Below are 15,003 nucleotides of genomic sequence, written 5' to 3' on the forward strand. Positions count from 1 at the left end.
AGAATATGTTAAAAATCTGGTGGAAAAGATCCAGAAGGCTCATGAGAAAGCTAGGGGTACTGTGAAGACTTCTATGAAACGGATAAAAATACATTATGCTCTCCAATTGCTTAAAAAGCCTTATGCATAATCGGTGGTGCTGAAAGGAAAGTATAGAACGCTGTAATAACCATCGAAGGAACCAGCACTGATGGTCAATATGCTATCATCATATCCCTATCGTGTGAAGACAAAGAACTATGTGCTGGTGATGAATCACGATAGGATGATTCCTTGCAGGAAGTGGAAGTTCGCGCAAGGTTTACGCAGGAGATATTTATAGATTCGGAGGTGAATTCGAATCCTGTAAGCGCTGAGCAAGATTGTCATTGTCTGTGCCGTGAACCATTGGGTGGACGGTTTATGATCCAGTGTGATTTCTGTGAGACCTGGTATCATTGGTATTGTGTGAATCTTCACCAACTGACGCACTGAACATAGATAGACAAGTACATATGCACCGTTTTTAAGCAGAATAACTTATTATGTTGTTCTTCTCCCGTGTAAGGGCTTATTTGCTTCATTAAAGGGATCTTTTCACGCTTTGGTAAATTGACAAAATTGAAAAAAGTTGTTTCAGATTCGTAAGTTTTCGTTTTAGTTATAATATTTGTGAGGAAACAGTAATACTGAACATTAACCATGCTCTAATATAGCCATTATATGCATCTTTTAACGATTTTAAAACCTAAAAATTATAAAGCGTTGCAACGCGAAACGATTGAATAATTTGGAGAGTTCTGTTTTTGTCGTTAAATTTTGTGAAACTACGAAGATTGCTTATATAAGGTATAAAATACGTCAAGAATGTGTACTCGGCGGAATAGCTCAGTAGGCTAAAGCGTTTTTACTTCAGGACTCTGGCAGGACTCCAGGGGTCACTGGTTCGTAACCTGCTCCGGGCAATGTTCTTTTCCTTTTTTTAATTTTTTTCTTGATTTTTTACTGGAGCTTTTATGATCCAATGTTTACATTTATCAATATAAAGCATTTAATGAATAAGTTAAAAAATGCCAAAATCTGTGAAAAGGCCCCTTTAAAGGGGAACATCATCCATCTGATGCAAAATAAGATTTTGGCTGAATTGTTCAACACATGTAGCATGGTTACCGGTAGGGACACACATTGTTTGGGCTTCTCTGTTTAACTTAAACAGTTTCCCCGGACCTTTGTTGTTAAACCTACGTATTTTCAACGGAACGAGCATAATATATGTTAGGTCTTTTGCTCAACAAAGTAGGAAATGGCGTTTAGTCATTACGTGCGTGCAGCGGATCGTGGGTCCTTCGATTCGGTAGTGTTACTTGTTTCCACATTTAGCTGGAAACCATTTAGATATAGAAGGGAGGAGTGTTCTGATTATGTGTTTAGTAGATTTTAACTTCGAAAGATTGTTACGGGTAGAAAATAGTGTAGTGCATAAATCTTGATAAGCCGCGAATCCATTCTTTCTAATTTGATGGGACAACACGTCTTTGTAACACAGATCTCAACTAACATAATGTGCGGGAGCACCCGACTTAATTCTGTTCAAGTTCATAGTTATAGTTTACAGTTATAACACTTACTTAGTTACTAGCAATTTTTAAGTCATAGATTTAAAGAGATACTAAAAAAACATTACATTCCATATGTACTCGACAGTCGTCATGGTAATCGTTTTAACAATTCATCATTTCCGTTAGGTCTCCTGCAAAAAGTTACAACAAGTTACAACAATAAATCATCTCACAATGATATTCGTTTCTAGACATACAGCAATATACAATCACACAAGCATGCAACATAAACAAGTTCATGCCGTTACACGCTAAACACAGTTAACTTTTGTATATGCTACTAAAAATCTTCCTGCTCCTTTATGTATGGCGGGATGGTTCGGGCAGCTGAACTATGAATTAGTGAAAAGTGAAGTAGTGATTTAAGATATTGTTGTTGTTTTTTCCACCGATAGTCCGTTTGTTTGAGTTAAGAAATAAAAAACATAGCGGACAGAATCAGGGAGTAATGCTGTAGCTAACTTACCAGTTATGGAGTCCAATCAAGACCAATCCCTAAACGACTGGATTTTGATTATCAACTCCAAATAACGTTCCTCGATCCGCTTGAGACAAACCAATACAGATTTTATTACACTTATTCCGAGTCCCATATGGTCCCATTATAAACTTGCATTGTTCAAAGTATTTTTCTGTCCTTTACAACTTATCATTTATTCTAGTCCCTTTATACAAAACACGCCGAATTAAGTGTCCATTGTTATATCAGAGGGAGCATGTCCGTAACGATTATTTATTCGTTGTTTCAAAATTGAACTCTAATAATATTGTGTTCGAAAATATAATGCAAACTATGCTTATGCTCTTTGTTTGCTACACTAGCAGATGTTGTATTTTAATGCATTGTATACGACATCGGCATCTGTGAAAAAGGGAAACAATCGTGAGGTTGAAATCGAAAGTAGGGCGACAGTTTTTTCCACGGTAAGTTATGCTTTGTTATTAAGTTAATCATCCATTGTTAACAAAATAATTAAACATATTCAGACGTTCAGCTGTTAACAGGAATATGCCCATATTGAACAATTATTAGTATTTTAAAGATTGAAATCAGGTTTTCATGAGGCAAGACAATATAAATATTGAAAGAGTATTAGAAGTTTATACCGGATTATTTTTTTATTTCATGCAATACAAATGAAACGCGTCTGCTTGTAAGTTCTGTAATTAAATATTACAATATATAATACTATTTAATAACTTATTTTGAGTGCAATATTTGTGTCCCGGGTTAATGCGCATTTTACTAGACTGACATAATTTGCTAAAGTGATCGACAAGGATATGAGACAGAGCGTCTATTTTTAAACAACCGTCATTGAGCATTGCGTTATTGATTACACGTGAACAGGATATTTTAAGTGTATTGTTACCTGATGTGCAGAAAATCAAAACCTTTTAACATGTATAATGTTGAAAGAAGTTAGCATAAACTATAGTGGACAGTTTGTATTTAAATGTGCTCGTAAAACCTCATTTAGAAAAACAAACTTGTCATCACTATTACGATTGTTTAATGTACACTTATACTGCGCTTTTAAGTGTATTGATTTTGTAATTTTGTTTTTGCCTCTAGTCGTGTGTTGGATTATAATTATATTTTTTGTTATTTAACCCCGTTCTGTGCCTAAACATTGTATATTTTCGCCTTAGGTTCCTTCTTTATTCTGTCACGATACTTAAACACTCCGTTAGAACGATTTGTACGCAATGAGTTTATAAACGACTCCAAATTCACCAATTCATGATAATCTACGGTCAATTTTGATTTGACGGAAAGTAGGATGTTTGATTAAGTATCACTGACAATAACGGAATGAAGTTAAATCTCAATACAGATATTTAACTGAAATTTCGTAATCATATATGCAATGTCAATTAACTTAGGTAAAAATATAAAGTCATTATTTGATTGTCAAATTTATAAAATCCAACCTCTTTGTCCAGTATGAATGCATTTTGACAAAATGTTGACGAAATTGAGAAGCATAATTAGATAGATTGTCCCGCACTAGACGAAGGAGATTAAGACAAGCGCCTCATGCAGAGACCAGGCCCTTTGCCATTGGTAACTCTCACACTTGGAGGCTATATGCCAATCCGTAATTATTTTTGCTGAACATAACAAACGTGACGCACATGGTTTGATAAATGTTCATGCTTAAGGTCCTGTCTCTTTTTCCCAATTCATAAGATTCGAACGCCGAAATTCAGGATCAAAGGTCAACATGCAACATTTTGTACAATTGTATGGTTCTTTGTCACTAGTTCTATGCCAGATAAGTGCGTTGGAACTACCATCTGTAAGAGCCATTAACCTAAAGTCAATTGTCCTTCAAATCATAATGAATACGCATATTTGGAAAATAGTTAATTATTGAATTTATTAAACATCGTTAAAAACCACATGTACGGATACAGTTTGTACGTGCTTTCACTCAGTGAAATAAAAAAACACTAAAACAATAAATTTGACAAAGATATTTATTGTCATTTTTACTTTCTTTTTTAAAAATATAGATTTTTTCTTTTTCATTCGACAGACTATGGCTTGAAAAAAGCAAATGCTGGAAAATGGCTCCACGAACGAATAAGAACAAGACACCCCGTATAAGAAAAGGTACACGTTAAATGCATTTGTTAGTAATTTAATGTTTCATGTAATCATATAACAAACATTAATTAGATTTAATAATGACCGACATTATACACTGTGCCTATATTACCAACAAAAAGGTTGTCGTCATTAGTATCGTAATATGGTCACCTTTTTACGAACCGTATGTTGATACGTACTGCATATTTGATATTGTTTTCATCGCCAAGTTACAACCTTATAAGAACAGGATTTGTACACGATTTTTTAAGCAATATTATAATACCTAAACAAATTAACTTACGGCTAAGTGTTATTGATTTCGGTAACTAACAATTTGTCGCCTTGATGTTTAAGACCTAATTATCGACTGTGCTATCAAATCGTACCCGATTGAACATCATCATACTGAGTAATTGGAGAACCATGAAATCCATGTGCTATAGAAAGGGACTGTAATTTATTGCAATACCAGTAAGGTTTAAACAAAAATGCAGATCAATACAACAAAATGTCTTGTAGTAGATATTATACACTATTAAGTTAAATATGCGGGTTTACAGTTTATAAAATATCGGCTTCAGCTTGGAAACCGACTTAAATTAGTACTGACGGTGAACATAAGCATCATCTTCTTCGGACCCATTTAATAGTGTATTCTTAATTCGTATCTTTGATTTATTGTATATATAGCACCATTTCCGAGTTACTAGGCACCCATAATATTTTGATTACAAATGGAATAATATAAGTTTGAAACTTAAAAATGTAACATGTGCAACTTTTGTAATCAAGTTTGATATTTTCAGAACCAACGAGTCTAAGCAACCCTGTCTTTGAACTAAAATACGACCTTCCTCTAACAGGTGAGAAATGATATTTCAATTTGAGCTGCTGTAATAGAGAATACGAAACGTGGTTGATATGTTCTTATTTTATTTTATTTTATTTTGACATACAATTCTTGAAGTTGACGGCTAAGCAGCACATACTATATCAGCTTTGCGTTTCGTGTAGATTTCAGTAAAAGATTACAATCATGATACCATCGGGAAATATATTGCCTTAAAACTGAATTGCCTTTTTGATAATACTAAAATAATAAACTATGCCATTATTTTGAGTTGCATAATAACTGCAAAAGTTACTTGTTGCTAAAGTCCATAACAAATACATTTTTGCTTGGAAAAGAATTATAATTTACACAGGTAAAACGTTGGATATTATGAAGGAGTATATCATTTGTATATTTAATGCGCACAAAGTCTTTTATCGAAAGGTTATGGTCTTAATTAAGAGATAAAGCGTGGTGGTAAACAATCGGAATCAGAATCATGTAAATCATCGGATGATGTATTGATGCACTATGTATTGTAGACATGCTAATGTCATATTTTGAGATTAGTATGAATCGCTTGAAAAATATAGTATCTTTACTTTATCTGTTATATAATTATATGTATATCTTTGATACGCTGTCAAAAAGTGATGACTAGATTATACTCGTTGCTTGACAGCATCGAACAATATTAGGACCTAGTTCGAAGTGAGTTAATTCGTCATCATATTATGCTGCAGTGTGCTATAAACTGCGGGATATGGCATCAACGTTGTTCAAAATAGTATGCTTTGTTGCGTTATTGATGATTTATATACAGAGATAAATAATACTCTTCAATGTTTAACAACCTAGTGTCAGAAGACAACGAACCGGTCTCACCGTCTACAGGGTTATTGCCACCTCAGGAAGTGGAGCAGTCGGTGGATATACCAACGAATAATACTGGAGAGTCAGCTGAAACACGGAATAATGACGCTAACACTAATGACCCGGGTATTCATAAACCAATCGTGTTGCTAAATTGATTTGAAATTCTTTAACGTGTTCACTTTTTGGTATAAATTTATGTTGCCATAAATAGTTAATAGTTATATGGCTGTTCGAGTCTTTCTGAAATCATACTTCAACCGTACACGAAATATCCTAATCTACACATCATTATGCTGATAGAAGATTTGAGAGTTTTGTTTCATAAAACTCGCAGTCATAGCTCTTGAGTTTAGCGCGACACACGTTTATATAATGATAACTTCTGGTTAATGTCATCATGCGTTATGTAGCACATAAAATCTTTCCATGGGTAACACTTCGAACGAACGTACTACACAAGTTCGAATCTACAAAGAAAGTTTTGTTGAACAAAATTGCATCTAATATCCAAGGAAAAAGTGAACATGGTGTTTTTTTTATATACAAACGGTCTTTATTTAAACACTCGTGTTAGTTAAAAGAGAAACGCATACACTTGTTTTTTTAATAATCCGGACCATACACGCGTTTATGAAGGAAAGCTCTTCGATAAAAACGCGGTCGCACGTCTTTACTCGGTGGTAATTTTTAAACAGTACCATTTAATCACTATGTCCGCTGTACTCATTTAAAGTTCATGCGACATATCCACAAACATAGTGAAAACAAATTGATGTATTTTTTGTAAGAATGTAACTGTTATCGATACAATTTAAACAAATGTCTCTATGGTGTGAATATAAATAGTGTTGAATATACAGTTTGTCACTCGAAAAATAATAAAGTCCGACGTACAAACGGGATATTCTGTGTTCATCTACTCTGTTAAATGTAGTTTTTTTGTTATTAAGAAACTTACAAATCTAAAATCGAATTACTGTTTTCTTGTGAGCTGTGCATTTTTCAAATATTCCTTTTGTATTCTTATTTGAACAAGAATTTTTAAATTACCTACACAAGGTAATTGAATCACAGTTTAATCATATCTTTTATATCACTAAGCCTGCTTTCTCTTCTTAAATTGAAGATTTATACATTTCCCATCGACCTTCAATAGTTCTGAAATGGTTTCTATTTCCTCGTGGTGTTCAAATTATTTAGTTCCAGCAACGCCGTCACAGAACCGACGCAATAATATAGCCTTAACGGAAAGACGGTTACAACAAAGCCAATATCTACCTGCTTTTCGACGTAATAACAGTGGGGAATTATTGACTGAAGCATGTCAGTATGTGAATGAAACCATTCCAACATCTGACATGGGTAAGCCTATGTTACCAAAACGAATATACGTTATAGTGTGTGTGTGTTTGTTGAGTTGTATCTGTCACCGTTTTCAACATTATTTCAGTTATATCACGGTATTTAGTTAACATAAACTTTCTGTATTCACTAGTTGTTCACAAATAAGTGCCCACTCTTCCGACAGTAACTTACAACTACATTTCTAGAATCCGAATAAGGAGACAATGATATTAGAAAGGATCACATTACCTATCCCTATGCAAGTTAGATGGCCTGTCCATGGATTTAACAAGCAACTATCGGATTTGTAGTTTGATTATCATTGAATTATACGTTCGAGTCTTTTATAAATTTCCATATAAAATAACATATAAGCAATACATTGTCAGCAAAGGCTATTATATGCGACCACAATATTCAACACTTCCGTATATTTTTTTTTTCAGAACCGCTCAATATAGACGACAGGAAAGAGAAGTTTCTAACGTTGTTATCTTTTTCTGATGAACACTTCAAATGCAGTACAGGTAAAGGGAAAAAATTCCCATCAGTCATGTTCGTCAATTTTTTTGTCTTTTCATTTGTCTGTCCGTCCGCAAAACCTGTTCCTGCGATTTCTCCAAAACTACCGAAGATACTTCTTGGATTATTACAAATGAACTTCAATCAAGACAAGTATTCTAATATCGAAAAGGGTATGACATACATATTCAATATTATAAACACAAACATTCGTGATATTGTAAGAACTAGCATCACATTTCGAGATAATAGGCCCGTTGAATATCGCGGACTGCAAACCTGCTGCACCACTATGTATGAATGATAAGTAATTTTGTAATTGTTCTGACAAGTATTTTTAAATACATTTTTTTCATTTGAATTGTATGTATAACAAAAAAGCTTAAAGTCATTTGCAGGCATCGCATCTAATCAGTATGTAACATTTATTTAAAGGGTGATCTACTCATTGAATTTATGTCAGCAACTGATAGAGATACGTTGTTTTGTTTATGGAAAACAGCTTGTTAGGAAATAATTATCATTTGCTTCAAGTAGTTTTCTGCCATTTTCTTTTAAAAAATATCTACATAACATAAACAATAACATTTAAAAAATAAATTGTCAGCAAAGGGTATAATATGCGAGCACAATATTCAACACTTCCCTATATTTATTTTCAAAACAAGTCAAAATAGGCGATGGGAAAGAGAAGTTTCTAACGTTGTTATCTTTTTCTGATGAATACCTCAAATTCATTACAAGTAAGAAGATTTATCTATAAAGTAAAATACAAATATATAAATTAATAATTAATAGAAGCACAAATTAATTAAATAATTATGCACTGATTTCAAAAATAAACTTCGACTGCAGAGGATAGATCGATATTAAAAATAGTACTTATAATTGAGTATAAGTTGACCAATCGGAAGGCGTTTATAAACAATGTTGTAAGTCTTTCATAGAGCGTGGACGTAGTTATTTAAGCATAATGATTGTCTAACCTAACACGTTCAAGTGAAACATAAGAAGAAATATCATTAAAAGAGACGGCGTTGATGCTATTGTGTTTCCAACAGTTGATAGTAGTTGGAATGAAATGACTATGTACTTTCGCGCAAAGTAGTGGGTGACATTAAGGTAATATTAACGACTGTTTTGTTTGGGCGAATGAGCAAGTACGAACAAAAGCAGCAGGAATACTATCATTTATTATCAATTAGTATTGTAATGACTAGAGTTTCAAAAATAAATGAGATTATACGTTAGTAAGAAAACGAAAATGTATTGCACTAAAATACTATCAATATAAGTGTGATGTAAAAAATGTGGACTTAACATTGTGAAATGTATCTCACATGAACCAAGCAGGAATGAACAAACACGCATAATAACACCAATAAACACGAATTTGACACGGAAAAAACCTTTAGAATGAACATTCTACAGACAAATTCGTTTATTTCAGAATTGCTCTTCTTTCCTGAACAAACGACATAAAACATCAGCTTTTCCGTCAATTCATCCGCCAGTTCGTTCGTTTGTCTGTCCGTCTTTTCGCAAAACTTATGCGATTTATCCAATATCTCAATGCTCAGCCGATTGGATACTCAAATTTGATATTAGTTTAGACCAAAAACGGGGAATGTTATAATAATGGGCCTCGTTTTCAGTTGCGTCACACCCAAGTAGTCATTTAACGATTGATTGATATGTATTTAATTTATGAGGTTGCATTTTTTTCTTGTTAAAATCGGATGGCTTGTGCGTATAATGACTCTGATTGTGTTTAAATAAGGTTATGCATACGAAATTGTGTACTTTTCGTGATGTTTTTTTAAAGAATTCAAACTCTTCTTGCACCCAGTATGCCAGTCTTAATATTATCGTGACAAGATTAAGCCAATATTGGCACTACAGTGATTGCAGACAACGGAATAAGTAATGAATGATAATATGAGACATCTTATACAAATTTATAACTTAAGCGGTATTTTTTCAAATGAGAAGTTTAAAAATATTAATTAAAAAAATTCTTTCAACATACACATTATGTGTGGTACAGTAAAATATGAGCAAAATCACGATTATTAATTTGTTGAGGCTGTTTTACCTTTAATAATAAATTCGTTGATGAAAAATATTGGTTGAATCCCTTTTTTTGTATATGTTTAGCCCATTATGAGACCTGACTTAACGGAACAGTCATACTTATAAAAAGGGCTGTACTCGAAATGTAGGGAATAAAAGAAATATGAATATAAATTGACTAGCCGGGTGTAAATGTACGTCCTCGTTAAACTCACAACCAGCAAATCACGTTTATAAACCAGTCATGAACATGACCTTTTGTTCGATTCTTTTTTTGTCAGAGTTTAATACAGGGACGCTTGTTTATTTTTGTTTTAATAACAATTTTGATATGACAAACATATACAAAACTATATGCTAATGTAATTCGCAGAGCGCTTATCATTATGTAGGAATTATGTTAATGTCGATCACACCAGTGAATGTTTTGTCAACGACTGACACAAAGAGGATGTTTTATTCCAGAACAAATACCGGCTAGAAAAAAATGTTATTTAGAGACCCTAACAGTTCGTCAAGTGCTTGATTCTTTATATGTTCTTCATTCCTGCACTACTGACTTTATTTCCATATTGAATATTCGTCATCACAATATTTTTTTTCTAATTTATCAACCAATTATAAAACACACCGTTGAGCAATTATGTAATTTTAAGAGGATAAGTGCGAGTGTAATAAAAAAAAATATAAAATTCAAAATATGATTAGTTTACGCTGTCAACACATTTAACACTTTTATATTATCACTTCCAGTTCAATCTATATCCAAATATTAAACAGTGCAAGCCAATTATATGGGACCAACCCATTAAACAATTGCATCATTTTGTTTTCAGAACAACTTTTTACCGGAGTAAGGATGGAAAATCTATATGAAGCATTTACATCAAAGTTGGATACCAGAAAAGGTAAGATGATTTATTTATACACTACATCCTGCTAAAGCATACTTTTTAATGTCCAATGAAACTATTATCGCTATTAATGTTCAGCTGTCGAGATTTCAATAATGAAATATATCTTCAGAGGAAGGATTTATATCTAAAATATTGGTTACGAGTGAGTATAAGTAGATTGATCGACAGGCTGTGACATGGAATGCCGTTAGCCTTTCAGAAAGCATCGTCTGTCAATAAAAAAAATGTTATGTTATATATAAAAGGAGATATCTTGACATGCACGTTTGTAAATCCAATAGCGATCGACCAGTTTCATCATAACTTATCCTGACTTAATTGTGTCATAAATGTCTTTATACAAGCTTGTTTGTAAGATATAACTATAATTCTTAAATAATTGTTAAATGATACACTATTACAACATTTCATGAAAATAATTGCAATAATGGTCTAATTAAAATTTTTGGTGTGTGTTTGAAATGCTTTATTACTGTACGCTTAACACCGCTTATCATAGCAATTCACCAAAACTTATATTAAATAGATAGCAGTAAATATAAATAGTAAGTGCGCAGTTACTCAATAATAAGGTTGATCTAACTTAACACATAAAACAAAAGCATAAACATATTGTTTGTGAAGCAAATGTCAAACGAAATAAGTTGTCAGTTATGTCATACATAATGATACACATTAATATATATTTATTTTATGAAATTACCGTTTTGGTCTTGGGGAAAAAAGGTAAAGCGGGTTTGTTTACCGAGGCTGACTATGTTTAAATGACGTTATGCATACGAAATGGCGTCATTTTCGATTTGTTTTTGTTTTTAAAAATGCGATGTATTTTTTACGCAGTAAGCTTATTTTTGATATATTTTTTAAACTTATTACGCCCATTCGACATTACGCTCTTTAGTCCTTGCTTGTTAAATAAAAAATGGAAAAAAACACATCTGCAAATCTATGCCTTAAGTGACCCTTAAGAATTGCGATGCTCAAATATTATTTTCTCTCGAAAAACACAGTTCGTGTGCAAGAATAGTGTTAAATATAACCATAATCACGATTTCCATTTTGTTGACGCTATTTTATCTTACATGAGACCTAACCCACAGAAAAAGTATACCTATGTTAACAGCTGTTTATAAAATGAATGGTGTGATTGAAAGAAATATGAACCTTGCTCTGTGTAAGGGGGTTTAATTAATGTGCGTAAAGTGTTGTCCCAGATTAGCCTCTGCAGTCCAAATAGGCTTAGCTAGGACGACACTTGCGGATTTCAGGATATTTTCGTTTAAAGAAAGTCTCTTCTAAGACAAAATCCAGTTTAGGCGGTAATATGTAACTTATCAAGGTAAGATTCTTTATTTGGTCTTGACTGACTTTATTTCCACATTAAATGTGCGTCAACAAAATCGTGTTTTTATCAACAAAGTATAAATACAGCATTGTGCCGTGCTGCAATTTAAAGGGGATTAATGATTCATAAATGCAAATTATACACTATAATATTAGAAGCATTACATGCGCATTATGTGTGTCCAACACATTAAACACGGGCATACTATTATTTTCAGAACAATGTATTACCGGTTCAGTGTTGAACAATCCATTTAATGCATCAAAAGTGTTTCATTATGATATCGCCATAGGTTAGATGATTTAGTAATATACAACATCATGCTAAATCATACTGGTTGTTGTTTCTAATTTAGCTCAACTGTACTTGTTAAGAAGTTAAAATTTCAAGAATAAACGTATTATTTCTTTTACAAAACAATACATGTGATTATTAAATGTTTTGGAATCAAACCATTATTAACGGCAGCTTTCATTAACTAATGGGAACTTTATCTTTATAAACGCTGCGAAGACTGTCATATGTCATACTGTTCATAGTCACAGACTATAGCACGAAGACAAAATACGCAACCTCTTACTAATGGAATTCCGGCATAGACATAGTATGATAGCCAACATCACTTGTCGAAAAAATCAGCCCGTTTAATATCGCAGATTTGACGCGTACTGCACAATCTTAAGTTAATGATGAGACCATGATCATTAACCATATGTCTTACTAACACGCATCTAAAGAACTCGCAAGCATGTTTCATTTTTATTGAATATTTAAAACATGGATGATGTTACTTTCAGAACGCTTATTATTATGTTATGTAATCGTCATGATACGAACGATGTTATTGAATCTATTTACCAATTATAAAACGCAATGCTGAGTCATGCTGCAATATGTAGGGTTGAATGTGATTAATAATTTAAATGTTAAACATTTAAAAAGCGGTACACGCGAATTATATGCGACCAATACATTACACTCTTATTTTAAACCTATTAAATTGAGCTCGATTGCATCGAAAGCCTAAGATTTTTTGAAACGCTTAATTAAATAGGACTCAACATAGTTTATCGTTTCGGATTTATCAACATACTATTAAACACACCACTGAATGCTGAAATTTAAATGGAATAAGTTATAGATTAAGCCAAGTTATAAAATATGATAAGGAGTACATTCGAATGATATGTGGCTTACATGTTAAACACTTGTAAAATATTATTTTCAGAACGATTTATTACGACGATCAAGCATTTTGATTATGCAAACAGTATAGGTAAGATGATTTAGTTATATATTATATCAAGCAAAAGTATCTTGAAGACAAGAACATTCATGACATCGTCAGATAGCTAACATTACATATCGAGATAATCGACCCGTCAAATATCGCGGATTGATTGCTAAATTTAACATCTTAATTTAATAATTAGTAACAATGAGTCTTTTCTGACAAGTATCGACATAACTGACGAAAATGTTTGCATGTGTTAAAATGGGAGAATAAGTGTTTTGTGCGGAAAGTTTATTATTGTGTTACAGTCATAATAAGACAATATTCTCAGTGAATTTTCAGCTAATTATAAAACATACCGCTTAGTTATGATTAAATTTAAATGGAATAAGTCATCAGCAGTTCAAGCGAATTATAGCCGATCAACACACGAAACGCTTTTATAATGATATTTTTAGGTCAATATATATCCGGCAAACTGATCAACAATGTACACGAAGCATCGTCATTTTTGATAAATGAAAATATGAAAGGTAAGTTAATTTGTATTTATTGCCTCCTGCTAAGGTATGAATGGTTTCATATCTTATGCAAATTTACTATACGTGTTCAGCAGCCGAGATTGCAAGAATCACCTGTATCTTTAAACATTTAATAAGCGGTACAAGCGAATTATATGCGACCAACACATTAAACTCTTATTTTAAACCTATTACATTGAGCTCGATTGCATCGAAAGCCAAAGATTTTTTGAAACGCTTCTCAGCGCCTCGCTTGAACATCGATTAAAAGCAGTTCCAGAGTGGAATATTAAATACAAAAGAGGTAACATTATTTTTTTCTACAGTTCATCCTGCTTTGTCATGTTTGTTTTCAAGTCTCATGATACGTGGATATCAATGTGAAATTCAGCTTTCGAGATTTCAATAATAAACTCTATCTTCAGAGGAAGTATTGATGTTAAAAATATTGTTACGAGTTAGTATAATTTGAATGATCGACACGCTGTGATAAACAATTTGGTTTGCCTTTCAGAAAGCTTGGACTTAATTAATTGACGGAAATATCTTGAGAAAGCGCGATTAGAAATCCAATAGCGATCTGTCAATTTTATTATAACGAAGCCTGGTTACAGATCATTCATTTATATAGGATTTTCCGTAAAAAATATGTTTATATATATGTTTATATTATTCCTCAATAATAGTTTAATGGTACACTATTACAATATTATGATAATAATTGCAAATATTGTTTAATTAAGGACTTGTATTTTATTGTATTTGAAATGCAGTATTTGTGTACGCTTCAACACCATTAAGCATAATACGGAAATGAAATATATAGCAGGTAATATAAATAGTAAAGTGCATAGTTAATCATTCATACTGTTTGTCTAACTTAACGCATACAAGTAAAAACCATAAGCATATAGTTTTATTAGCGAGGCTGTTTTCGGAGAAAACCCGAGCTATTGTCATAGCCAGCTCGTCGTCCGCCGTCCGCCGTATGCGTCGTGCTAAAACCTTAACATTGGCCATAACATTTAAACATTGAAGATAGCACCTTGATATTTGACATGCATGTGTATCTCATGGAGCTGCACATTTTGAGTGGTAAAATTTCAAGGCGAACATAATCCTTCAAGGTCTAGGGTCGAAAA

At 32.7% G+C, this 15,003-nt stretch overlaps 1 protein-coding gene across 1 annotated transcript in view; it reads left to right on the forward strand.

Moving 5' to 3' along the window:
• The first annotated feature begins 2,475 nt into the window (after positions 1 to 2,475).
• LOC127854111 (uncharacterized) overlaps positions 2,476 to 15,003 on the forward strand; it is a 30,673-nt gene continuing 18,145 nt past the window's right edge. The window contains exons 1-9 of the mRNA XM_052389111.1: positions 2,476 to 2,522; positions 4,142 to 4,218; positions 5,004 to 5,060; positions 5,888 to 6,028; positions 7,106 to 7,267; positions 7,696 to 7,776; positions 10,681 to 10,752; positions 13,335 to 13,382; positions 13,799 to 13,873. Coding sequence (XP_052245071.1) covers positions 4,173 to 4,218; positions 5,004 to 5,060; positions 5,888 to 6,028; positions 7,106 to 7,267; positions 7,696 to 7,776; positions 10,681 to 10,752; positions 13,335 to 13,382; positions 13,799 to 13,873 — 682 coding nt within the window. The 5' untranslated portion in view covers positions 2,476 to 2,522; positions 4,142 to 4,172. The remainder of the gene's footprint in view (positions 2,523 to 4,141; positions 4,219 to 5,003; positions 5,061 to 5,887; positions 6,029 to 7,105; positions 7,268 to 7,695; positions 7,777 to 10,680; positions 10,753 to 13,334; positions 13,383 to 13,798; positions 13,874 to 15,003) is intronic.

The sequence above is a fragment of the Dreissena polymorpha genome, chromosome 12, assembly GCF_020536995.1.
Source record: "Dreissena polymorpha isolate Duluth1 chromosome 12, UMN_Dpol_1.0, whole genome shotgun sequence".
Classification (NCBI taxonomy): Eukaryota; Metazoa; Mollusca; class Bivalvia; order Myida; family Dreissenidae; genus Dreissena; species Dreissena polymorpha.